At 48.3% G+C, this 27,489-nt stretch overlaps 1 protein-coding gene across 2 annotated transcripts in view; it reads right to left on the bottom strand.

The window, feature by feature from the left end:
* Positions 1–214: 214 nt before the first annotated feature.
* The window catches only part of CDH4 (cadherin 4), a gene marked incomplete at its 5' end in the record, with an annotated part of 460,835 nt that continues 433,560 nt past the window's right edge, over positions 215–27,489 (bottom strand). For both annotated transcript variants that reach the window (XM_082491007.1, XM_082491008.1), the window contains 8 exons: positions 215–1,012; positions 2,595–2,759; positions 4,684–4,823; positions 8,848–9,081; positions 10,156–10,389; positions 14,663–14,805; positions 18,265–18,518; positions 23,793–23,978. In XM_082491007.1, coding sequence (XP_082347133.1) covers positions 806–1,012; positions 2,595–2,759; positions 4,684–4,823; positions 8,848–9,081; positions 10,156–10,389; positions 14,663–14,805; positions 18,265–18,518; positions 23,793–23,978 — 1,563 coding nt within the window. In that variant the 3' untranslated portion in view covers positions 215–805. The remainder of the gene's footprint in view (positions 1,013–2,594; positions 2,760–4,683; positions 4,824–8,847; positions 9,082–10,155; positions 10,390–14,662; positions 14,806–18,264; positions 18,519–23,792; positions 23,979–27,489) is intronic.

A 27,489-nucleotide genomic window follows, 5' to 3' on the forward strand; every position in this document is an offset into this window, starting at 1 on the left:
CAGAGCCCCCGGTCGGTATTTTGCATCTGATAACACTGAATTATATACAACATGATGACTACTTCACCACCTGCTGAGGCTTAAAGATGGCTGTTAAGATTTCGACTCAAAACACCCTTCCCTCCCCCCCATCCTCTTCCCCCCCAGAATGAGTCACCCCCTTAAAAAAAAAAAAAAAAAGGCAAAAAAGAAACAATCTCCACAGTTCCTTTTTGTTAACTCCTTCCCAGCTAGAACTGGCTTAGGGTCACAGGGAGTGCTGCCCAGGATGGTTGTATGTTTGTTTTCATCACTCCTGAGATTGAAGGGAATCTGATACATGCACCAAAAGGCACTTTCAAATATATATATATATATTTTAAAAACAGTGCTTCTGTTCTAAGAAATTCAAGTTAAGACAGAGTGCCTTTCACTCTCTTTAGTCATAAAGCAGATAAACGAGCAATATCCCAGCTGACATTAAAAAACCAAAACAAAACAACAAAAAAAAACCTGCAGCAGAGACAAGTGTTCATGCGAGACAGCTCAATATTCTAAAAAAAAAAAAAGTCAGGAAAGAAAAAAAAGGAAAAAAAAAGAAACTTCCTATATCACCACTAAAAATAACAATACAGTCAGCAGGGGATATTAATTAAAAAAGCTGCCACATCTGTACAGTTCTTGCTTCTGCATCGGCTCTTTTTGTTAATGTTGTCGTCTGTGGGTTTGTTTTTTTTTTCTAAATTGTTTTTTTTTCCTTCTTCTTCTGTTTTTTCTTGGTTTTTATTTTTGTTTTTGTTTTTTTTTTAAATAACGTGAGGTCAGTTTAATCTTCCTCGCCTCCCCCGTACATGTCCGCCAGTTTCTTGAACCTGGGCCCCCAGTCGTTCAGGTAGTCGTAGTCCTGGTCGCCGGAGCTGGAGGAGTTGAGGGAGCTGACGGAGCCGGCGGTGGAGCCGCTGCCCTCGTAGTCGAAGACCAGGAGGGAATCGTAGGGGGGGGCTGTGGGGTCATTGTCTGCCGCGCGCAGGCCCTGGTGGGGGACAAACACACGGCGTTAACGCCCACCGTGGGGTTCTGCGGCGCTGGTGCTAAGGAAGGGGGTGTGGGTAAGGGGGTGCCGGGGGTGCCTGCAGCAGAGCTAAAAGAGAATGGGTCAAAAGGAGGGTCTTTGGGTTTCCCTGTGCCCTTCTGCCCCCCCCGGGGGGAGCCCTCCCCGCTGTCCCCGGCAGAAGATCCACCACAGCAGCACTGTAACTGCCGGATGGAGCGGGAGGGGAGCGACTTCCACGGATCCAGCTCTGGATCTGGAAAGCTTTCCATTCCGGACAGCGTCTCCTTTCTGGGGTCACCTGTTAAGATTTCCAGCTTGGCCAATGAAAGAAGGAAGAGCGCCCTTCCTCTCCTGCCAAAACCCGTTATTTTAATTTTCATGATTTTGATTCCTTTAGGAGAAAAAAGAAAATAAATCACTTCCAGCCAAATTCTGCAAATAGGAGAGACGGGGTGTGAAATCCCGGGCAGAGGGTTGGGAAGCACCGCAGAGGGTTGGGAAGCATCGCCCTCCTGTGTGCTGTGGGCAGCAGCCTGGGCAGCCACGGAAACGGCCCCGGGGTATGGAGAAAAAGAGTGGCTCTGCTGCAGCCCCGTGGCAGGAAAAGCCTGGTGGAGCCGACCTGCAACAAACCAAAATGTTCCGCATTCGCGCCTTGAGAAACCCCAGCGTCAGCGTGGGGAGATGGAGCCGGCGTCACTGCAGCGAGCAGCAGCCGGAGCGCGTCTCCGTGTGCATGGATCTGTGTAAATGTGTGTGTGAGGCATGGGCAGGAACAAAGGAAGAAGGAATGTTAATGATGAAAATGAGAAAAAGCCCAGCAGGAAACGGATATATTAACAGGATTAAACTGCTGTAACATTTATTTTTCTGACTTAGGAAATGGATGGTGTGTTTTGTCTCGGAGGAAATAATGCATTGATTGGTTTGTAACCACTCAATCACTCAAAACTAAAAATGAGATAAGAAATACTAAATGGATAGATATTTGGACAAAGAGATAAAGGAGCGGTTAGCTAACATAAAGTAAAGAAACCCTTTCTGATCTGAGATGAATCTCTCTGTTCTGCAAACTCTTTGAGGTTTTAGACCAAACAGAGCTTACTAGGGGAAGACACAGACTGGCGAAATAATGACAAGTCCAGGAGCCCCGAATGGCACTTTGGGCTTCAGGCAACCCACGCGGGCGCCTGGCCACCGCCTGCCCCCAGGACGACACACCTTCGTCCATGTCCAGCCCATGTTCTGACTGACAGCAACTGCCACATTCATAGAGCGAGCGGGATGGGGTTATACCGCCCGCATGCTGACATTGTGTGTTTGTGACACCCACAGAAATCTTGGGCTTTTTGTTTGCACTTTGGCTTTTTACGGGCTCGGTGTCTTTACGAGGCCAAGTCCTGTGTCCTTTCTGGTGCCAGTTGTTCCCCCGCTTGCACCAGACCCCTCGGGTGAGTGATGGCATCGCTTGGGCCGCGCAGGCAGCGAAACGCTGCATCGCTGATGTCAGCTGGCTGCTCAAGCTTGCGCGATGTGACACAGCAGACCCTACAGCACATACCTCATTAATGAAGTCACCAATATCCCCTGGATGTGGGATTACTGGTCTTACAGGGTACTGTGGTTCAGCACCGATAGGTCTTTCATCCACCCTTCTGACTCCAGGTGTCTTGTTCAGCACGTGATCCATGGTCTCCGGCTGCTGGAGCTGGCTTAAATCGTAATCCTGTGACAAATGGAAAGGCACAGCGTGAAACCAAGAGCTTCGCGTTCAGATCATCTACTCATCCAACGTACAAACAAGCCGAGGGGTCTAATCCTATTGCAGCTGAAGTTTGATGGCAAATCTTATCCCCGGCTATGTGGTACCTCTAACTATCTAAATTACAGATGAACCTGACCTCTGAGTAGCTCATCAATTGACCTCCTAAGAGTGTATCTTAAAACAGAAGTTAAATCAAATATTTAAATACTTTCCGAATATTTTATACGGCGTCTAAATCTTTGGGATAAAAAACTGGCTTCTGTTTGTGTGTACACAGATACGTGCATAACTTTTTGATGAAATACGTAATATAATGTGAAGACACAGTGTTGGTAGACATATTATGGCATTTACATTTGTACAGAAGTAAAAACATTAAAATGTGTATTGCATTTATGCATGTGGGCCTTTCAAAGTAATTATGTTCTTTCTGCCTGTGAAAAATCCCGACAGAATAGGTTTCTATCAAGGAATGAGACCAGGTAATATTTCATTAAAAATGTATTCGTGTAGGTAATGGTGTTTCGCTGCTCTTCCTTTGCTGTTATTTTTAACGAATCCTTTCTAAAATATTTAAGCCTACAGTGTAGTTGCCTGAAACCAGATACTTCAGCTGGTTTGAATGCTTATAACAGTACTTTGTTCTACCGGTAAAACTGTTCTTGTGCTCGGATGGGGATGACTGAATCTCCAGGAGCAATATTTATAAATAACTTGTCAGTGACAAGAAAAAAGAAATGCTAATTGCAAGGATTTTTCCGTTGAGTGAGTTTTGGGCAGGGTCCCCGCCTCGGCTCCCCGTGGTGGCTCTCGCCAGGCTGCCCCGCTCGCCCTCGGATGCCACCGGGACCCGCGGGGCAGGAGGCGCAGCCGTGGGCTCCTCTGCTGCTTAAGCACCAGTCCCGAGCACAGACCGCGGGACGCGCTGACACCAACCCTGCGCACGGTGGCCTCCGCAAGGACCCACGAACCTCACAGAGCATTTAAGCAAGCAAGAATAAGGCCATTATATGATGCAGAGTCACATAACTTTTGTGAACATCATATTTGAGAGCATCGTGGGCTCTTTACTTGTGTTAGGTGGGAATAAATAAACAGCGACTTAAACATGAGAGACAAAACTCTGCTATTTTAGCTGAGGAAATCCATCCGAAGCAGAGGGACAGCACGTCCCAGGAGTGCAGGCCAGGCAAGTTTTCGTGCAGCATCAGCATCGGTGTCTGTGAGAAGCAGCCACCGCAGAAAAGCTGACGCGTTGAGGCAGAGCGTGGCTTCGGGCTCTGTCACCGAGCAAAGCTTTGCCACCATTCGCTTCGTGGTGAAAAAGAAAATCCCCAAATCTATTCAGACGTTTCTCACAAACTACGTCCAGAAATTAAAAGAAATTAAAGGCACATTAGAGACGATTAAGTAAATGCAGGGAAAGCCCACAGAAGCCCTAGGCTGAAGCGAGCCAAGGCAAGTGCCTGCAGCCACAGGTCTGGGGAGGAGGCAGCTGCTAGCTGCTTTACCAACATCTCCGATGGGGAATGGGAAAACAGACAATTTTAGTGACTGAAGTAACAAAAGTACTGTTTGAACATGAGTGTCGATGGGTTGATTTATAGTCTCTCCGCAGGAGCTGGCCTAGGGCACCAAAATCCATGTAGCACTGTTGTCCCGGCACGGTCCTGTTTGCACAGGAGTGTCCCAGTGACAGGCGGGACGGAAGCTGGCTCTCACCAACGTCCATGCCACGCCAGGGAAGCCAGTAAAGCTGCCTGGGCATAAACAAGGCGACCGCAACCCTTTGCAAGTACTCTAGTGAAAGTAATGTGGCTTCTGCCTTTTTGGGAGTGCAGGTTGCACAGCTGCTCCTCGGCCGCGACCGGCGGGCTCCTCTCACCTGGTCTTCCTCTCCACCCCCCTCTTCGTCGTACTTCAGAATATTGTCCCTGACGTCGTCCTCGGGGTCGATCAGGAGCTGCTTGGTATGGCGCTCCTTCTCCCGGCGTTTCATCCACACCACGAAGAGCAGGACCATGGCTGTAACGGAGAGGAAGTGGGGTGAGCCGGGACCTCACGCGGCGCGAGGCCACCTGCGTGTGTCAGAGCGCGGTGGCGTGTCCTAACCCCCTCCCCTCTTCTGCTATGGAGAACCGCGACGGCTGCCAGTAAGAGGAATAGAATTTGATGCTATTGCATGTTCTAATTTGTAAAGGAGAGATCAGGGAGTGCTGTAAATACTGCGACAGGCCTCCACTACAAATATTTCTTTAAGATCCATCACGAATGCTGAAGGAGCTGATGTTTATCACAAGTCACACACACAGTCAAAGGAAAAGCAAACGGAAAGTGTGAAAACTGACGCTTTCTGAAAATATTTGATCTAAATCCTGAATTTTCAGGATTAGTTTTCCACCTTTATTTCATTCAGGGGCATAAAATAAAGGCGGAGGAAAGAGCGCTGCAGAGGTGCTGAGAAGCGATCAGGCAGAGATGACCAGTGCAGCTGTGCACCAGCGGCTGCTCCACCCGCGGGACACAGCAGTGCCCGTTCGGGAGCTCCGGCCACGGCAGTCGCTCTGCAGTGCGCCACGCAAGACTGCTTTGGGGAGGGTGCGTAATACCGGGTCGCGTAATCTGATTTGGGCTCACTTATCTTCTTTTTAGATGAGTGATAGAGGCTTTTTAGACTTCCAAGATCGCATCAGCCAGGACATTAGCATACGCGTTTGGCCATCGAATTGCCAAGCAGGTCTAAGATCATTTGAAATCCTTTCGGAGAGCGGGGTCGCTTTGCAGAACACGGGAGAGCAGATCTGGTAGCACAGAGCCAACCTCCGCAGGCACCAGCAGTTACGTGCCAGGCACCGGCTGATCTCGCTCAGGACGGTGACAGAGAGAGATGAACAGTTCTCGAATCACGAGAAATCCCCCCTGACCGCCTTAAACAACTTCACCCAAAGGGAACGCTGGCTCCCTGCTCCACAACTTCCTTCTTCAAAGGGCCACCCACGTCCCACAGGCTGTGCTCCCTGTGACGCACGAAGTTGCTCTGGGAGCTTAAGTCTCCACTAACAGGAGGCAGCCAGACCTCGTCTTCTTCAAGAACCTGTTAATACACGAGTTTTCATTCTCATACTTAGTAGACACCTGTGCCTGCTCCGCCTCCGTTCTCCATGCAAGCCACACATGGAGCTGTGACGGTGGCAATCTGCAGGAGAAGGGTGAGACGAGGGACAGTGGAGGTGGCAACGTGTGGCTCAGGTTCATTTCACTTAGGTCAGCCCTTGACCGTGCCAAAACACTGCGTCCAACACAGGTGAACCCAGGCAGGACGTAAGATCCCAAACTCCCTTTGTGGTTTTTTAGCTGTGTAAGGAGAACAAACCACCAGGTTTTCTTTCCCTTTCCCTCTTCACAGAGCCTCGGCGTCGCTTCACCGCGGGCAAGGATGGAGAAGAGCCCAGAGCCCGGGGACACGGGCGGGCAGCCCAGCCCGCAGCCCCGCTGCGTGGGGAGGTGGTTAGGAGGATCTGAGTTTTTCCTCCCAGCACCGAAGTGTTTATACCCGACAGGGATTCAGTGAAGTGAGCCAAAGAGGACCGGACAGCTAATTACTGCCATTGTGTGCCAACTGGCTGCCATCCCTGCCTGCCAGCTAACAGAATTGTTTCCAAATAGTTCAGCATTTCTTTAATGCTTATCCTAGATCTATTCAAGAGAGAAAAAAGGCAAGAAAATGTAACTCTTATCTGCAATATAAAACCTCAGCTATTTAGCAGACTATTGAAGTCCTTTTCTCGTTGTTCCTTTTCAAGTCTCTCACAACAAGATACCTGCCTAGTCCACAAAGACAATATTATAATGGTTACCAGGGTTTATCTTTTTCTTTCCCCCCTTTTTTTTTAAATGCTACTTTTTCATGCACTTGTGGAAAAAACTGTGCCATTAATGCCTTTACAGCTACCTTGGAAAAAAAAAAAAGACCTTCAAAGTGTCAATAGCGGATGTAGTGCACTCTCCTTCCTTTTATTCACTCTGCAGAATGGGAAGTGCTATTACTGCTGTTAGACCCATTTTCACTCTGCATGTAGTTTTCCTTGAAATCTATTGTCTTCAGCCTTCACAATTTTTTATTGCATTGCTCTTCTAAATGTGTTATTTGTGCAGCTAATACGTCAGGGAGCAGGAAGAAGAAAAAACCTTTGAGTGAAGGTAAAGCCAGAAACTTCCTTCACCTGAGCAACCTCAGATCTGTCCCCTTGCTGCTTCTTCCTTTTAAAGCCATCAAACTTTGACCTGCTGACTATAAAATGGACAAACAGCACAAAAAACCCCACATCTGCCTTTTTCCGGGCTCTTGTTCAGAGGTCACGATATAAAACAGAGAAAGGAGGCAAAACACTGGAAGGATGTAACTGGAAAACCGCTCATCGCAAATTACATTTTTCATCACTGGTACAGTGCTTTGCAGCTCTTGAAGATAAAAAAAAAGTCAATTAGAATTACAATGAATGTAAAAATAAGCTTTTGTAATAAAAACCATAATTTAAAATGGGATAATATATCTGAAAATGAAAGGAGGAATCTCTTAAATCAAATGTCCTTCAGCTGAAGTTAATTTTAGTCAATAGGATTCTCAACTGTTTAAATCTCATTTCAGCACTGGATTTATAGGAGAGCAGCAGAAAGCAGTCCTGTGGTTTATCGCCTCTGGGGCTTCCAGCGCAACCTTTTAGCCCACAGGCGGCAGCACGCCCGCCCGCCCTGGAGTACCAACTCCACGTCGTCTTTGGGGTGTGTGTGACTGTGATGCAATCGCAACAAACGCCGTTGCGGGAGGGAGCAGCCTTTTTGCTGCCGGGCCCCGACACCCAGCGCGGGACAGAGACGGGGCATGGTGGCTACGCACGGGGATGCTTCCACCGGCTCAGACGGGCCGGATGAGAAGCGGGGACGGCACGGCCACAAACGCCCGGGTTTCTCGCTAGCTCTCCAGACTCATATGGCAAATCAATTCTACAACAGTATTTTCCCATCGCTGGCCCCGGAGGATGGACGTTTGCCCAGAGATGACCCATTCTCTTAATGTACCGCATCATATCCACATTAGGTGACATTTGTAGCATACGTCGCTCTGTCTGCTCTCTGTTTAAACACATTGGGGGTAAATATTAAATGTGATTTAGCACCATAACTCCCATTAGCTTTAATGGGAGTCCCATGGTTTTATCCTGTGTTTCTTGATGAATATTTACCTCATTGTTCATTTCAGCGCTCGTTTTTATCTATTCCTACTGTGCCAACTCCTGCTTGAAGTTATAATGATATCATTTTTATTTTTAAGTGTGTGCACACATGGTTATTGGTAATGCTCATGAAAGCCCAAGACTAACAGTGTTGCTGGGCAAAAGGGATGGCTTTGCCTCGAGCAAAGGGATGGCCAGCCCTTTGCTGTGATCCCCCCCGAGCTCCTGCCAAACTGGGATCCTTCCTCTGAACACACTCACGCCACCATGATTCTCCAATCTGTTGTCATTTTACAAGCAAAGGGAATAACTACCATTCTTCTTTTCCTGTGAATAACCAGAAAACTCCAGCTGCACACTGGCTCTGCCAGGGAGTAGCCAGACGTTCATCACCAGTGCATATGGTACTGGGAACCAGTACATCCACAGCCAGCTGTGGATGCTGGGAGCTACGGGGGGAGTCTGCCACAGGGTTTTGGACACGTCCTTCAACTTTTTCCTGCAAAGTGAGGAGAATCATATCGTACTCACTTCCTACAAGATGTTGTCAGGTGTAATGATGTTTGCAAAGCTACTGGAAGGCTTACACAGGAAAGTCCGACGCGTGCAGTGAGTGCTCCAGCTCGTTTTGCTGACGCGGAAGTGAAGGAGGTTCGAATGCAGATGGGTGACCCCCCCCCTCCCCCCCGAGCCCACAGCTCACGGCTCTGTCCTTCGCATGGCTCTCGAGAAACACCACGTATAGAAATGGGACAACGGGGAACGGGCTGGGAAACGTGACATCTCCCAGCAGGGGCAGCCCCTGCGGTACTTACTCAGTAAAATGATGATGCAGATCAAGATGGCGATGATGGCGCCCGTGCCCAGCCCCGCGGCAGCCACCGCCCCGATGGTGGTGCAGTCGCCGTTCTCGTCGCACGGGCACACCTTCACTTTGATGACGGATGTGTTGTACAAGGGGGGGTTTCCCGAGTCCGTCACGATGATCGGCACATCGTACACACCCGCTTCCAGGTACATGATCCGCAAGCTAAGCTGGGCGTAATCGCCTGGAGAGACGGAGACAGACACTCTGGCAGAGGAGCCCCGCAGCCACACTCGTACGGGCAGCGCTCCTCTGCCAAAGCGGTCTTCCAAGTCCAGAAGAAGAGGCTCCCAACAACACACCTGGGCAGGACAGCTGCAGATGTCTGCCCCAACAGTGTGGCCGACAATCACTCTGGTTTCTTTCAAAATACTGTGTGTTTTCACTGCTGCGCTAACCCACCTTGATGCCATTTGCAAATCCAGTGGCACGCGCTTAAACTGGCATGAAATGCAAACACTGAAGCATGGACGATGCCCCCTGGGTCTGGGCTGCCCCTGGCCACTGCGCAGGCTCTCTGCTCCCCCACCCTACCACCCCGGGATTTTTGGGAAGCCCATTGGCCGTCGTTGACCTGCTCAGCCACTTAACCCTTCTCGCCTTCCCTTCCATTGCGACACAAGGGCTGCGGGCCTGAGCCCCGAGCCGCCAGGGCACCAGCCGTCGCCCCTGGTCTGGCAGACCTCGGAGAGAGGGACCAGCTCTGAAGCCAAAACCAGCCCATGGCTCCATGATGTTTTCCATCTCTGCTGAAACTACCAATACGAGGAGCAATCAGGGCCATTTGTGGTTGCATGCTGCAATACAAAAATCCTTCACATACTGGTAATCGTCACACTTACCTAACCCTCCTGGTTCTACGGTAAATTAAAAGGCTGCCTTTATGCAATTATGGCCAGAGAAATGAACATTGATCCTGATTGTGGCTTATGACAATTACACTGGAACATAAGGAAGACTGATAATAGCTTTTTTCCCCTTGGCCATTACGGATGATTTATACTCTGTTCACTACTGATAACTGTTCATAATTATGAACTGCATTAAAAAAAGCCAAGTGCCAAGGCTCTTGGAGTTATGCTGCAGGTCTGATACAAATCATTTCTGATTAACTATCTTGTCTATAATGTCAGCCATAATGTGCTTTAAAAAATAAAAATCAGATAAAAAAGTAGGAAAGTTTGGAAGTTTGAAACCGCACGTGGCCTCATTAGTGAATCAGAGTCCAAATGTCCTCAGGATTGCCTGCCCCATTTACCATTCAGCCGTGTTATGGTCCAGTTCTTCCTCACCGCAGATGGCACACTTGGCAGCTCGAAGACAAAGGGCCCAACGTTTGGATCGATGTCAGCATCCGCGGCTGTTATGTTGATGACATTCAGGTTTGGCTTTTCACAGATCTGTGCCTCCTTTGGCAGGAGCTCAGGAGCATTATCGTTGATGTCGATTAGGTAGATCTGCAGAGTGCCAGTGCCGCTCGCGGGGGGTATACCTGAACGGGAGAGGCAGAGCCGAACACAGACCAATGACCATCGCTCGAGAAGCAGAGGGAATGACAACACAGTGGACCAGTCCCCTCTCTACCTTCCAATTCCAATAAACCAGGATTTTCACCCTCCCTCCTTGGACCTTATTAGGGACATACCGCACTTTCATGGGCCCTTGCTTTAAGAGATATTATTAAAACTTCCCCAAGCCTCCTAATGTTGCCGGTTTTCACTCCTGCAGAACATGGAGGTTGAGTTCTGCAGTTTTGTAGCCTACAGCAATGTTCTTAGTCAAACTCTAAAAATACAAGGAGGTGATGCCAAGCTGCTAGTGCAAATTTTGGTTGTTTTGAAGAGGAAAAACCATTAGGAAGACCGCTAACAAGAGGAAGAAGAGGGCTTGGAGAGAAAAAAAAAGTAAGTAGTGTAATCCGTTGGTCAGCGTTTACTGTAGCACCAGCTTTTAGATTTGCAGACTATTTCACTGCTTCAAAGAAAGCCCAACTCTCCAGCCCACCCCACGCTCAGCCCTGGCTGTAGCGGTGAAAGGTCCTTGCTCAAAGCCTACCGTATGAGCTAACCATCACCAAACACGGTGGGTGATGCTACTGACCCAGGGCAGCAGCTGTATGTCCCAATACACAGTTCTCCATCCTCTCTGCGTTTGTCCCAACCAGCAGGGATGCCGCAGCACAGCAGCCTTGGTCCTCCAGCCCCTTAATGATGATGAGCCACATTTGCCTGACTAAGGACCACTTACAGAAAGTAATACCTGCCCTGGCAAGCCAGAACAGCCTTCCCAGAAATGGCACAGTATTTTTAATTCTTCTCCCCGCACATACACCTGGCGGCTCCGTGTTGGCCTGCCCAGTGTCTCCCTTCTCAGGCGGCGTTGCTCCAGCAATTCTTTAAGTTTGTATTTTCAGTCCTGGCTCTTCCTCCCAGCGCTGGATATAAAGTTACACAAACCACTTCTCCTCTTAGCTTTCAAATGTTGCTTCTGCTTCCACAGACTTTCCTTCCTACATTCCTTTCTCACTTCTGCTCTGTTTTTCAAGCTCTTCTGAAGGAGCTCTGAAAAACCTTCTTTCATGGTTCCTACATAAGCTCTTCAATCATTGATCTCATCCTTTCATCTAGTAAGCATGGGGTAGGTCTCTCTCTAAAACAATGTCTTTGATCAGCCTTGAAAGTTTCTGGAGAGACAGACAGCCCATCAGGATACTGGGGCTGAACACCAAAAGTGACTTTCGGGACCAAGCAAAGTGATTTCACTGTTTTCACGTTACCCAGAGTATCTTCTGGGATGAACGCAAGACCCACACTCTAACCTCTGAGACAGACTGAACGCAAACTAGCAGTCCTGAGAGGCACTAACCCACATGTGGCTGAAATAACCTGCAACTGCCGCACGTACGAAGGCAGTTTTGTAGTGCTATTGGGTATTGTTGGGCTCTGGTTCCTGGTATGTCTGGTTCTTTGCGCTCCTGAGTGCAGTTCTGGGGCAGCCTCAGAAGAAATGAAAATTAAACAATTTTTTTAAATGCCCAAGTACTACAAACCATGGAACACTATAATTATTTCAGCTCTCTTATGTGGAGAGAGCAAGGACGCGGATAGAGCAGGTACTGATTTACTACCAAGGATCCTTGGACCTTATGCTCAAGAGATGAGGACTACCATAGCACCACTGACTGCAGTGGAGAAGCTGGTCCGCTCCCTGAAATTAAGACTGAAATACTAATGACAGTATTTCAAAAGACAGAGAAATATATACAACTGCTACATCTACATTTAATTGTTGTGTTCCCCATCATGGCCTTTTTCACAGTGCCAGCGTTGGCACTTCTGGAGCAAGGTACAAGCCAACCGGCTTTCGCGTTCGGTCACTCCCATCCTGCTTGCGCAAAAATTTCTAAGGAACCCGGGCCACTGTCCTGACAAATCATGGCAAAAATGAAGTAAACTGTGCCTGTGGCTATCCAGCATCTTCTTGTCATGGTGTGCCTGCAGAAAAGCGGGAACCTGCATGCAGGCTCACCAATGCAGCCTGGTCTCCTACAGGATCGGGCCCAAAGGTGAGTTCCCACGGGGTCCTCTGATACCGAGGACGGGGCAGGACCCCGCTTCAGCTCCCTATTTTATGAAACCTGTTGGAACGCGATATAGCTGAGTTCTCAGCTTCCCTGTGAGATTGGCTGAAACTGGCCGAAGGGTTCAAACGCTGCCAAGCTCCGTGCTTGTGCAGACACAGTGTGATCCAAGAGCCTCCCTCTCCTGGGAAACCAGGCCAAAAATATGCTGTTGATTAGGATTCCCCTTTTTGCCCCTTTACATTGCAGCCAAGACTTTTCTTAAAGTGAGTTATCTCTGCACTGTAGCCCAGGAAGAGACTGAGAGCATGTCCAAGGAGTATTTGGCTAAACTTCTTATTTGTCATATACTGAAAAGAGCAAAAAGACCTTCAAGGAAACATGATGCTGCGGCTTCTTCAAGAAAGAAAGAAAAATCCCCACCAAAACCCCTGACCCAAAGCCTTTCTTTGATAAGTATGTGATGCCACAGAACCTGGAACTTGGGAGAAATGTGGAAAGACTCCATTAGCCCAGACAAAACTTTAGCTGTTATCCTAAGCACTCTAGACAGAATTTTAAATAAGGTGTTGCTTTATGTGCATTTTAATGGCTGCAATATACCAGTGATAGATTAATTTTTCAGAATAAAGAGATTTATCTAGGTCCTCACTTTCTGAGCTGCTGAATGATGGATGTGGAGGCGCCGACACACTGCAGCATCAGCGCTGAAGCCAAGGAAAGGGGTTAACTCCAAATCACGTTGTACTAAGGGCCCCGGATTCGCAAGGTCAGATGGTGAGGAGTAGTTTGATGGGTTCAAGCTCTACCACTGCTTTTGTGAACAGCCTCGGCCAACTCATTTGACCTGTTTCACCCTGTGGCTCTGGCAGATGAACGCTGCTGGATCCCCTCGAGTCTATTTTGGATTTCACTGCCCTGGCTGTCTTCACAGAGGGGAAGCTTAGGATGGGGCTGTGGGACCCCACCAGTCCTACCACGGATGGCACAAAGAAGGGGCAAAATTTGCTTTTTAGTACTGCTGCTCAGCATTGAAACTCTTCCATGAGTTTCCCTTGTCCCTGTGAGTCGGGATGCAATGGCTGAAGTGAGGCCCAAAACCCCAGAGGGAGCAAATTTTCCTTAGCCCTGCAAGCACCCCCGTATCTCCTCATAACAGACATGGCACCCTTCAGCCTGAGGGATTACAAGAGCTCAGACAAACACTGTCCTGGAAGCACCTACAGAGTAGGAGCAATACACTGAGGTGCTCACAGCCAAGACGAGTTAATTGTGTTGCTGAAGCGCGGCTCTGGTTTGACGTGAGCACTCAGCACCCTGCAGGGGGAAGGCGAGGGTGGGACAGGCGGAGGAAGGCCCTCTCCTCGCCCAGGGGAGCTACTGAGCCCTCCACAGAGCCTTTCCAGCTGGAGGAACCGATGAATGAAACAGCAGTGTGGCCACATTACAGTACTGTCAGCAAAAACGTCATCAACTCCTCCTAAGCAGAATTAGGACGAGAAACCCAGGGCAGCAGCGACGGACCGCTTGGCCTCGAGTAAGGCCAGTGCTGAGGTTCACGGCGCTAATTTGACCAAAAGCACTGTGTGATCCCTCATGAGTAGAGAAGAGCAAGCCCTTACTGGACTTCTCAGCGACTTTGATAATAAGGTACACCAGCATCCAGAGGCCCTGACGATGGCTGGACATTTCAGAAACGGTAGCAGACAGAGCGAGATGAGCTCTGATGACAGACAGACAGACAGCTCTCATGAAATCCACAGCAGTCCAACGGACTGGCTTATTTTTAATACCCTCCTGCCATTCCCTGCAATTATGTCGGGTTTCTGACAGAAGGCTTCCTGAACGCTCTGATCAGTGCCTTTGGGATGATGACCAGGATCGGTGTGTTCGGCAGCCCTTGGAGAGCACATCCCTTTGGTATTTTTTTAAGTTCAGGCTACAGCGCTACACTGAACTCCCCAAATCGATTTTCCATTTGCCCTCCCTTTCCCTTAATAACACTCTCCGTATACTGTGCACATTTAATTTACTCCAGCAATTTCCCATCCCACTTTCACATTTTTGACCATAAAAACCTGGGAAAAAGATAACTTATACTGACAACTCTGTCAGGGCATCATTTCTCTTAATGCATCACATTAGAGTCTTATTGAAGCATGAACAATGTGAAGCCTGGGCTCACCGTTGTCAGCCGCCAAGAATGTGGCCTCGTAGACATTATTCTTAATGTAGTCTGACTCTCGATCAAGGACAGCAGCAGTAGTGATCTGACCATTTGTGGCATTAATGTTCAGCCAGTTTGCAGGATCTGACAGCTTAGAGTATCTACAGAGAAAGGAAATAAATACATGGCAGTCTTTCCACTGACAAATCCTTAATATTGCTTGAAATAAGGTTTTTCTGGACTCCTGACCCATGATTCAAAGGACCTTTGGATAACTGGTTTTGTTGACAAACAAAATGCTAATTGAGTATCTGGTTTTTGACCTCTACAATTACTCAATTTTTCTATTTCTTTCGTTTTAAAGGTTTTTCTTTCCACTAAGTGCCACTTACATGCCAGCTTCCCGCTGCTCGGAGTGGACATGGCCTGAGGTCTCCGCAGCCGAGGAGAAACAGGGTCTGCAACGACCACTGCATTCATTTGCCTGAATTAGAGGATGGATTCCTGCTCTCTCCTTCTCTTAACGTTGCCCTTCCTAAAATAGCCCCTTCTCTAAAGCCATGGATATTCCTGTTTTCTGCTCACCACTAATAAACAACCGTTTGGGAAATACCACATTGGAAGAACGGCACTCTCTTGTATCATCAGAATCGTTTTCTTCAGCAGCGATTGCCTTGGGGCCGCTGTAACGGGAACTCACTGCTGTACTAAGGCGTGGACCCAGGGCTGAAGCATTTCCAGGTCTGCTCTCCTGAAACATTTTTCTATGCTCCCGAAATAGCAGGTAAGATGATCGTATGCACGTAGGAGGTTCGAAGCGAGCAGCGACAAGGGGGTCCCCTTGGCAGCCCCCGTGTGCCCTGGGCTGGAAGGAGCCAACGGCCGCCGCGCCTCCCAGCTACTCAGTCAACTCACAGCCCAAGTCCGCTCATGTCCTACGCAGCCAGCTATCAACATGGTTTGTTTTGGGCAAGCTTTTGCTATCATCTTCTTCAGATACGTGTCCTGTTGAAAACTTGCTTGCTTTCTTGGTTTTATTTTATGCGTTGCTTTTGATTTCTGCCTCTCAGTTTTGTACAGTTTGAGTTCAGATGGACCCTTATTACTTAAACTGGAAGCTAATAAATGGCCAAACTACAAATTACTGAAATAAGCAAACAAAAGCTGAGCTTATTTCATGGGTAACTCAGACCTGCTGATAGTTTTATGTACTTTTTTGTAGTTAGATATGCAGGCAGGAGAACTTCTGGCTTCTGGTGAATATTCCTTTTCAGAAATGGGCTGTTTGAAGCTGAAACTCAAAGTGAAACTTGAGCTGCGTCAATCCACGTGAGCAGGAAAGCAACACACAGCTGCACAAGCCCCTGCCAAAGGAAAAAATTGCATTTCATGGAGCTAGACTCTTTGGGATGTTTTCATTTCTTTTTAATATCACTGCTGTGAGTCTCCTGCCCTTTCTCTGCTAAATGACCAGGGATCCAGTTTCAAAGCTGGCTTTGTGAATGTGTCTGTGGCTAATGAGGATCACTTGAGGTGTGACATTGGCCATGCCAAGCTGTGCCTTACGGGAGATGCTCCTGCTCCCTTATCTTCTATTTGTAAAAACTCTGTTTCATCAAAGACTATTTAGAGAGAGACAGAAAACCGTACGCAAGGCTCCAGCAGCTGGACCAGCTCTCTGCGAAGTGCTTATCATGGATCTGTAGGCTTAGCTTTTGGGGCATCTTTTTTCCGAACTCACCAACGCCAACTGTGAAGAAAAAACAAAATATCCTTTGCACGGCTCATGAAGACAGGACCCCAACAAAAAGCCTTGGCACTGGGCTGTCCTGATGAAAACGGGGTGAGAGAGACTGTACTTGGGTTTGGAAGCGCAGTGCTGGCGGATACCCAAAATGTGCATCCTGGAAGCCCTGGGGAAAAAACAGCTCAAGGAATTGGCTGTTCATATTCACAGAAAGTCTTACAAGAACCTGCACAGGCGCTGTGCGGTGACAGGAACGGCTCAGCGGAGCCGGTCCTTCTCCCAGAAACGGCAGGTGCTCGTTTGGATTACAGATCATCCACCTCCGGGTTAGAGGGAGTATTCACTCAGAAATGAGCTGTTCTCTCCTCTGAAAACCAGCCGTGGTACACACGTCAGGGAAATAAAGACCCTTCAAAGGCCAATATTTCAAAAAGATTGTAAGAAAAACTGGCTTGTTAGTTAGGATGGTCTCTCTCCTCAAAAGTCGCAATACCTGTCTAAAGACAACAAGCTGAGGCAGTGAATAAACTATCACTTTCTAGACCAGACAGCTCTGTGCCAGGTGAAATACTTCAAACTCTTCCTGACGTGAAATGTCACAACTGATGTAAGTTTAAGTGGCCTCAGCTGTGATCACATCACATACTCAGGTTTTGCCAAAAATACCGCGGTCCTTACAGACTGGGAGTAAAAAGGAAGCAAACTTCTGTGGATGTAGAGGTATCCAAGAGCAGGAAATGCATTTCCCGCCCGCACAGACAGAGTCTAAAATACTCGGGAAAGGTCTCACAAGGACTTTCATTTTCACACACACTGTTCTGCCAATGTATTTCCCGGTGGGCAGGCGTGTGAGTCGGCGCCCCGGGCTGTGGCTTCAGTCCCCAGCTGCCCCGGTGGGACAAAACACAGTGAGCGACACCCTCCTGGTCGCAGCACGGACTTCAATCTGATCTTCAACTGCTTAGATCAAATATCTGACTTTTAGAAAGCTAAAATTTTGCCAGCAGAATCCATTCATAGGGAGAGCAGCTAACGAGGAGTTTATGTTTGGCAGTTGGTCTGAAGGGGAAGGGAAGGTCAGAACAGACCTCGGTCACTGCAGCGCAGGTAAGGGCTGCGCGGGTGCTGCGTAGGGACTGGCGGCAGTCACAGAAAGACCAAGTGCCCATGGCATGTGAACGGGTGTCTGAAAGCTCAGGCGATATTTAACTATGTGACACCTTAAAAGCCTGTTCAGCGGCTGTTTATAACCAAGAGAGCCTTGCTCTGACCAGGCCCACAGCTCCTCTTGCACTCTGTGTTTTAAGCCAGGTTGAACCTAAATCCTCTGGAAGCTACGCAAGACATGGCTAAAAATCCCAGTCGTTCCCTCTGGAAATCTAGCCCTAGTCCTTCCTGTGCCTCAGTTTCCCCCCCTGCGAAACAGAAATAACAAAGCTGCCTTTTCCTAAACCTCTGTAGTTTTGAAATGCATCAACGACACAGGCCAAAGCATCCTTGACAAGGCAGAGAGAAAGCACTTAGTACAACGCCGCCCCATCCTCTGCTTTGCACCAAGGCAGGGACCGCTTGCTATCGACTGCGTGCATCTGAAGCTGCCGCTGGCCCCTCTGCAGCCGGTAACGAGGGACCCCCCTCTGCCTGCGCCCCCGGACCAGCCGCGCAGCCTGGCGTACCTGCGGGGGGAGGACAGCGCGCTCACGGGCAGGACGCTCCGCAGGCACTCGACTGAGGGTGCCAGTCCCTGCCAAGCATTTCACTCATATCACGTCAGTTAGTTCGTGAATTAGCTTCCAGCTGCTTTGCTCCCCAAACTTGTGCAGCTGAAATCGCCCGCCCGTACAGGAGCTCCCTCGGCTGCTCGGTCTCCCACCTTACTGCCTGCTGCATGAAGCGGTCAGGATCCACCGCAGAAAACGTTGTCAGGACTGTCCCCGTAGGCACCCCTTCTTCCAGCCTGATTAACTTGTGGTTCGTGGGGAAATAGGGTGCTTCGTTGACATCTGTGACTGAAATGGTGACTCCTGCTGTCGACTGGAAGGACATCTGGATGCCACTGGCCAGGGGAGCCTGGTTTGATACCATCACTGTCAGCATGAAAGCTCTGTTCATCTCGTAATCGACTGCCTAAAACAAACAAACAAGCAAGCAAGTGTAGAGCCAAGCAGAGAATAAATTCTACCTTCTGGCTGAAAGCTGCAAGATTTAGAAGGCAGACGATTTCAAAGTCATTGCCTCATCTCGCGTCCTCCTGAGCTCGGTTCTCCTGAAGGTGTAAATCCAGACCAGCTTCACAGCTTCAATCCAGTGGAGGAATTGGCCTTCCAGTATTCGGAGGGTCAAATAGTTAAAGCCCCCCCCCAGGGTAAAAATCGCAAACAGCAGGGAGGATCTGCCCTGTGTTTTGTTCCAGTGCTAAGCAGTTTCCCAACAAGAACCTGCCTGTGTTAGCTGAGCGCTGACTGAACAAATCCACCGCGGGCTGCTCTAAATGCAACAGGCGGAGCCTCTTACGAGGGCCCGGACGGGCACTTAACAGTGCTAACGGCATTTACAGCTGCAGAGTAAGCAGCTAGCCCCGTCTGCGTGGGCTCATGAGCCTGAAGTGCTCTTCATTTCCCCCCCTGAGTGGAGCTGCAAGGACCAACGCCTGGTCCTGAGCATCAGCTGGTCCTTCCAGCGGGAGCTCTGGTCCTCTTGCAGGACACCTCCTGATCTCCTGAGGGTGCCTGTGCGCTCCCACGGGCGCGTTGTGCTGTTGGGTGGCCACAGATCTCCTTTCAGCACACGCGAAGGGACGGGGTCTTAGGAGCCATAAGGAGCGCAAAGCCTTTGCTGGCACAACTGACTGAACCGCAGCATAATAATAATTTCTAAACCATCCCACTAATTATTATAAGGGAAGTCACTAATCATCTGCCAGGGAGGCTTAAGTTATGCAGGATCACACCTCTGCTTGTTAAAAAACGCTTTGCTGTAATTTATGAATTTAGAAGCGTAACTGTTCTCCGTAATACCTTCTCCAGCGCTGAGTCTGCAACGCGCACTCTCGTGGTGTAAAACGCCCCGCTTACACTGAATTCGGCAGAGCTGTACTGATTTACATCAGCAAGTTCTGGCTTCCACGCTCTGTTCAAAACCCAGTATTGTCAGGAGAGAAATCAAATCATAGGAGGCTACATGAGAGAAACTAATTTCAGGGGCAAAAGGTAAAACAGTGGAATCTCTATTCGATTGAAGTGCAAATGTTCCTATTGCTAAATGGTTTCCTGACAGGCAGGGCCAACATTTAATAAATAAAAGGAAGCGTAAAGATTCCCAGTACACCCACCACCACTGACTCACAGACTTGTACCGCATTCAAAAAAGACGCATGGTAAAAGTTCCCATTTAAACACTGTTCAAGGCCTTGAAACAATTCGATTAATGCATTTCCTCTATTTCTTTTCCCACCCCTCTAATTTGCATTCCTCCAGTCTTCATCGTTTTTGTCTGTGCCGGCCTCGGCCTGTGTGCCCCCAGCCAGCCCGCACCTCCTCCCGCGGGGGCTCAGCCGCAGCTGGGGGGGGGATGGACGCAGGAAGCCACTGCCCGACGATGCTCAGGACACACAGACCACACACGTATCCGCGAGGATGCGGCCGATGCAAAGGAGTGGGGTTTTTCCCCTCCAAAATGTAGAGCTGCTCACTCAGCTTCTTTCCCTCTCTTCTGGGAGCAACAAACGCAGGGCTGCAGGGAAGCAGCGGAGGGAGCGGGGCTGGACCGGGATCCCCCACTGACGCCCGTCCCACAGACTGTCCTGGAGGCATCGGGGTCACGTGTGGGCACGCGGTGGCACAGTGTCCACCGCGCTTCAGTCTGAAAGAGAGAGCTGATCTGCCGTCTTCTCTTCTGGGCTCGTCTGAGTTCCATTTCACACGTTTTGTTGGAAAAAAAAGGTAAAGTCAAGTGCCTGTGTCTTCCCGGCAGTGTTTGTGCTGTTGTCCTCGGTGGGACCGGAGCCCTGGCAGCCAGACACAGCCCAGCCCTAAGCAGAACTCCTTTCACACCATAAAACGCAATTTCTACCAGGACAGTTCATACTTCTGCTTCCTAAAACTGCCTCCCTCTGAGGATAATGGTGCGCAGAGCACACCGTGTTCTGCACTTCCATCTCCACGCGCCTCACCGAAAATGCCGCATATTGCTTTGCCAAGAGCAGGACAAAGGCACACGGAGCCGCTACATCTGGGACAAGCAGGTGCTGGACTGTCGCCAACTTTTTAATTTCACGTCCAAGAAGCCCGTGATGTGAAATTAAAAAGTAGCACCTTTGCAGATACCCCTTGTTGGATGTTCGGTGTCCAATGTGGAACAAACGGCTTTGAAAGATCTCCCTGGAGATGCTGCACCTCCTCCTCCTCCTCCTCCTCTCGCCTCCCCGACCTGGCTGGAGCAGAGCGAAGCCCAGGGCTTGCCACGTGTCCTCCTTTTCTCAAGGCACTTTTAACTGAAGTGAACAAATTTGCCTTATGTTATTATTGAGGCAAATAACAACTGAAGCTTTGGAAGCATCTCCATTATAAATTCACAGCTCTGATCCACGCAGAGTTTATAATAACATTTTACTTCGCCGGCTGCCACAGGGCAGCCACTGCTGCTCTTGGAGATTGTCTTCAGACTCTGCGGTGTCTCATCTGAGTGGGGAGCTCCTCTCTCCCCTTGATCAAGGCTTTCTTTGAAGATTAGGGTCTTGCACTGTTAGGGAAATGGTTTGGAAAGGCATAAACAGAGAAAGGAAATGTTACACTTTTGGTGATTGGAACGGAGCTGCAGAAGGGGTTTTGCTGAGAGCGGCTGCAGAAAGGCCCCCACAAGCATCATCTGAACTCCAAAGGGCTTCTTGGTGTGGAAGCATTTCTGGCCCCTGAACTGCTGGTGGAGGGGTGGGATTCTTCACAGAACGCCCTTCTCTGCGCCGCTCAGCTCCTCTGCCGTAGCCTGGATGCAAACCCCTTTGCTTGCAGCAGTGGGGAGTTACGTATAAACGTCTGTCTGTCTTTGAAAGAGCCACATGAAAATCCAGCCACGGAGGGTCTGAAAATAAAAGGTTCATTACTTGACTTAATTTTTCGCCTGTGTTTTCAACCTACATCAGCGATCAAACCAGCAAGAGACGGCTCCCACACCATGAAGAACAAGCTCTGACTGGCCACCCAGTTTGACGTGCATACGTTCCCCGACCCTTTAAGCGTATTCACTTATTAACAGAGAACAAACTATTTCAAAGAAGAAGGTGGAATCCTAAGAGTCTTCCCTTCTTCACCATGAAAATTTAATCACAAGCAATTTCACTCATTCTCCTTGCTGGAAATATACCAAAAAGCCTCCCGGCTTGATAAGGGTGAGGCACTCCGGGCGCCCAGGAGGATCAGGTGAGGTTATATGGTGAAGACATTCAATGCAATTTCAAGCTTTGAGCTCAGCTTGACCAGGTAGGATTTTCATGTGGTTCTTTGCATTGTGATCACTGTGGGTTACACAGCAGTGGAAAGTCAACAACAGCATCAATGGCGTCTTGACAAATCTGCCCTGCTTTCTGCCTGCAGGTTCCAAATAAGGAATGGTTCATTATGCAGAAGTCCTTGTGTAGCAGCGACGATCATGTAAATCCCCTGTTGCTCACTTTGATGTGCCTTCGAACTACAGTTGTGACACTTTACTCGATTAAGAATAAGGGGTTCTCCCCTGCTCCCAGGGAAAACGTTGGCATTTCAATGTCAGACTGGCTGCTGATGTCAACGGAAGTTAAATTTTTGCATTTTACTTTGTTGAATGTTTTCTGTTTTAAGCTGAAAATATATACATATGGATACGTGTATACTTACATACACACATGCATCCACATACACGTGTGTCTAGAACTACTGCTAAGCTTGAAGAGGTTTTGTAACGTTGCACCAGATACGGCTGTCAACCGTCATTACAGAGCAATAAATAAAAGGACCGTGCTGAAATACCATCTAGCAGGTACGATGATGTCGCCCTTAAAGTTTCAGCAAAGTGGCATCTGCAGACACACACACACAGCCTGAGGGCGAGAGAACAGGACAAGCTCACAAGCTCACACGTTCCTACCAGCGTAACCTCGTTGGCATTTCACTGATGTCATCTTCCCTAATACCCAAACTGTAAGTATTAAGAATGACTGTAACTCATTAGCTACAAGGGAGGGGGGCTCTTTTTTTGCAACACAGAGCTATTCTTAAATCACGTTGCTCTTTAAACATTAGTGTTTCATCCTAAGTTGTTGATTAAAACTTTTTGCTAGAGAAGGCCAGACTTATCAAGAGATGCGGGCTTCGCCCATCGCAGCACGTATTATCCTGCTCAGGTGCAGTGCACGGTGTGTGCCTTGTGAGCTTCTACAGAGCACAGCAGCCTATTCCTCACGCCTTCACTTCTTTTGGTAGTCAGAGGGAGCATCCATAGGTATCTTATCTGGGAAGAGATTCCACCAACACTGAACGGATCCAGTTATGTTCTGACCGTGTCATGACCGCAAATGCATTCGCTGGTCTGATGGCCTCAGTACTGAACGGGAAGTGAACGGTCAAATGAAGATAAAGTCATGTTCTTTGGAGGCAAGGAGGGAAAACAGAATTTGATACCTGCTGCAGATACCTTGAGCGTTCCAGCTTTCCTAACACTGAACGCAATGGATGGAGGAAAGAAGGGACGGTGGACATTTACAGTCTTATTCCTCAGAGTCTTTGGACAAGATCCTCTGCTGATCTGACCTGGGGAGTGGCCTCCACTTGAGTGGAGCTAATCTGAGCTGAGGATTTCTCCTACACCGTGTTTACTGCTTGATAGCAGGAAAAGGAAAATTTCTCCAACTATTTTCTGCCAAGCAACTCAATCAGAGGAAAATCTCTCCTTTCCTTCTCCTGCCAGGAAATTCACTCCTCCTGAAATCTCTCCTGCCCTCCCTGCTTTCACAGACCACTTGACCGATCCCCTGTGGTGAAATGCTGCCCCAGATTCACAGCTAACGGGGAGTTTTCTGGCTCAAAAAAGGAGAAGGTATAGCCTCTGCCAACCTTACAGCACTCAAAGAGGTAAGGAGGAGCAGGACACGGCGGTCAGGCTCAGATGCTGGGAGGTGCCTTCAGCATCTGAGGGTTTTATCAGAGCTTACGGTGGGCTGGGCTGAGGTGGGAAACCCAGAACCAGTGGCATACGCTTGGAGTAAAAGTAGTCAGGACTCCTGCACAGAGAGAGACGGGAAACAACAGACTTGAGCACTCGCATTCCCAGGTAGAGAAGGCACGAAATAACTGCGGGTTTCTGGCCACCCCTGTGGCCTTAGCTAGCTGAAAGGGTGACAAACACGACTTGCTTGGGCTTCCCCCTTACCTTCACGACGGTTACCATGCCTTCGTTGGTGACGGGGTCTGTCCGGATGGTGAAATGGCCAGAGGGGTCTCCGCTGATAATGCGGTAGATGGCATTCCAGTTGGGGGAGTGAGGCTGGTCCCGGTCCATCACCGTCAGATTTGCCACCACAACCTCCACTCTGTTCTCAGGAACTTCTCCTGAATACTGCGAATAAAAGACAGGAGCGGTCATGGTGGGAGCTTTCTCTCGGTCTCACGGGTACCCCCCTCTCCCCTACACCAGCACCCTGACTGGGAGATCAGTCCCCTGAAGAGGACCATGGGCTCGTACCTTGTGAGCAACACATCTGTTTCTCACTTCTGGTTCTCCTATTTTTTTTCCTTTGAATATTTTTCCAAACCTTTTGAAGTTTGGTCTCACCTCTCAGCCCAAAAGAGAGCAAACCCATTATCACCCAGCCACTGCCCCCAAGTTTCAGCAAACTTGACGTAAATGAACAGAAAAATGTCTTGATATTCTCGTTCAGTTACAGCAATCAGAGAGTTAATCATCAACAGCAGGTAAAAATGGCAGAATAAAATGTGCAGTTTTTAGGATGACTATGTCCCTTTAACCTGAGGTATTTTGCCTCACTCAGATTTCAGTGATGGCATTTTATTGCTTCTTCAGTGATTTTACTTCATTTTCTTTCTTTCTTGCCCTTGATTTGATTTTGTCTCATTATTTAAAGTGTTTCTTGTGATTTTGCCACAGCCTTTCCTGGTGCTTAATTCTCTCATTTAGCACTGATTTTCATGGAGCAGGTCCAGTTCAGGCATATCCTGACGCATTAGCTGCATTCTTTTCTCTTTTCCAGTCCCTGATTTATCGTATGGCTGATCAGGGATCCTGGCCTGTGCACGCTTCCAGTGTTTGGGGCTCAAAAGCTGCCAGGAAGACACATTCCCAAATTTTCAACTGTCCTCATCTCTCAGCATCGCCTATTAGCAGCACTTGCAAATCAACACTCTGATTGACATATGGCAAATGAAACACTGGGGAAACGATGGGAGCGGCTGGCTCTGCGTCGGCAACTGAAATCCTGGCCCCAAACTGCAGGAGCGGAGCACTTCCGAAAATCTGGCCTTTGGTGGGCACAAATGCCAGGTTATGTAAATGATAATAAATCATTCCTTTGTTAGCACAAGAGTCCCTTTCCACTCCTCACCCGTACCCATCCACTGCAGTCTTTCAGTTACATGTGCTTATATTTAGTATATATTATCCTGCCACTGACAGCCAAAATATTCAATCTGCCTTATGTTAATGTAAATTTAAATTTGCCCTTTAGTGGTATCCTGAATGGCATTTCGCCCTCTTTTCCGTTATGCACCTGTCCTAAACAAGGTTTCATTAGTGAATGCAGATGGCATCTCTTTCCAGCCATGCCGAGCGGGGGGAAGAACAGCGGGAAGCTGCAGGACCATTCCAATTCCAGAACGCGCTACAGCTCTTTTCTCTTTCTTTCCCATGATTTCACTCGTTCTTTGCCCATTCTCTTGCCCAATTTGGAACCTCTGCGGCACACAGCTTGCAGGGGAAATATCATACGGAAATTTATCAAAAACCTCTTGAAAAATCCATTAGATTATGTCATATGTACACTCCTACTATCATCCTTGTCTGAAACCTGCTCCAAAGAACTGAAGGAGATTAGTAAAGCAGGATCGTCTCTTACTGAGTCCACACCAGTTACTGCCCATCACGTTAAATTAATGCTGTATGGCATGTCAGCAACGACAAGCTGATGACCCCCCGGTCTCTTTTAGGAGGTGGCTGCACGGCTGACATCAAGGTATCGTCCTGCAGTTCCAAAGGAGCGAAGCACTTCGTGCAACCACCTCAAATCCTTGACCTACGACCACAGGTTTTTGTCCGTTACTACCAGGCTTACGCCTTGCAGAACCAAAAATCATGAACTCATCAAGAGAAAGGCATCAGCTGTACTTGGGACATTGAAGAGTGCCCGTCCTACAGGCTGCCGAACACCGTTAGCGGGTCACAGCCCAGGTGCCGCCAGTGAGTTTGGGTTACGTGGAAAAATCCCACACAATCCCCAACAGATTTTACAGCAGCTTCTGTAAAACCCGTCACAACACTCATTTTCGGCCTGTAGCCAAAAACTTCACTACAAGACGTATTTTAAAAATATGAGGTATTTTAAAAATTGTAAATGCACGAGCCCATCTTGATACAAAGCCTGGAGGAAGATCACAACGGTCTATAAGGCTTTTCCATCAGGGCAAAACCCACAGTGCTCGACACGCTCTGAGCAACGCAGGAGTTCATCCAGTTGCTGTTGACACCTCTTAGGTATCGTTAGGGAATGATCAGTCCCAGGGAGCACCGAGGGGGGATATTGTCTGTTACGCTTATACAGACAAATATTTTTCTGATGGGGAGAGAGTACCTTCACTGGAGTCAAAGGAGCCACCCAAAGCTCTTCAGGTTAAGAGGCCAATCTTGGAGAGATGCACCATGAAGAACAGAACAATTTTCATCAGCTACACTTCAGCAGCTGTTGGGAATCCGAACCGGAGCCTGGCTTTCCTCCTCCTAACACTCCCCCACTATCACTATTATAAGTAAATGCTGTAACGTGTATTGTCCACAATTGTCTTTACCTTTAATAAAATTAAGTAATGACATTAAATTACATCTGCTAAAGGAAGGATGGCAGCTCAAAGCTACCCACTCTTCTTTAATGTCATTCCCTCCCTACCCTGGAGTAATTTAGGATAATGAACAATGCCATCTTTCACTGTGCTGCTTTGCAGCATTCCCTGCGCCGTAAGTTCTCTTTTATAAGATTACAATTGATTTCCAAATAAAGACAAGCATATCTATTCAAACAAGGTAAAACAATGGGCGACGGAGGAGCTGTTGGAGTAAACATAAGATTGATAAAGCAGCGCTTGACCTATACTTGTAGCATTTACTCACATTCCCCCGTATTTCATTTAGCTTCACTTTCAATTGTTGCATTTGAAGTCTTTACTTTCCAGAGTGCTTTTTTAAAGACTATTCACAAGGATTTCTATGGCTGATTGTTACACACTTCGCTTCCCTTCTCAGATAAGGATTGTTCTGAACCTGGCATGTTCTTAAATCCTTAAATTCTTTAGGGCCTTTTTTCTTCCTCTCCCGTAAGAGCCTGTGCTGGCAAAAGCCCTCCTCTCGTGCCTCTGGAGCTGGCCTGTCTGAAGTCGTGTCTTGCCGAAAAGGACGTAATTCATTCCGATTTTCAGGTTGCGTCAGATTATCCTAAAATTGGTTAATCCCAGAGTTTGTCTTTCCTCTCACCTGGTACACAGATATGACAGCATATAAACACGCAGACAAATATCACTCCGGAGGAGAAAGGGATTGATGGGGGGGACACATGATGAATTCTCACAATGAGTTGACTTTGTGCAATAAATCTGGAGTCTGGGCGGTGAAGCCACGCACAGCAGAGTAAAACCAATTAGCTCACTGCAGCAACTCCTAGGGAGGAGTGGAATTGAGATGGATGAATACAAAGATAATTATTCAGGCTTCCTTCTAAAGGGAGTTCCTTTTTTCCAATATTCTTACTTTTTTTCTGGCTGCTTTTGCTAAAAAGCTGTGAAAGCAGAGACTTGTTCACATGAAGGTCTGCAGGGAGGATTCTTGTGTTGCCTCCAAGATTTGCTAA

This window comes from Vanellus vanellus, assembly GCF_965231255.1.
Source record: "Vanellus vanellus genome assembly, chromosome: 15".
In the NCBI taxonomy this organism is placed as follows: Eukaryota; Metazoa; Chordata; class Aves; order Charadriiformes; family Charadriidae; genus Vanellus; species Vanellus vanellus.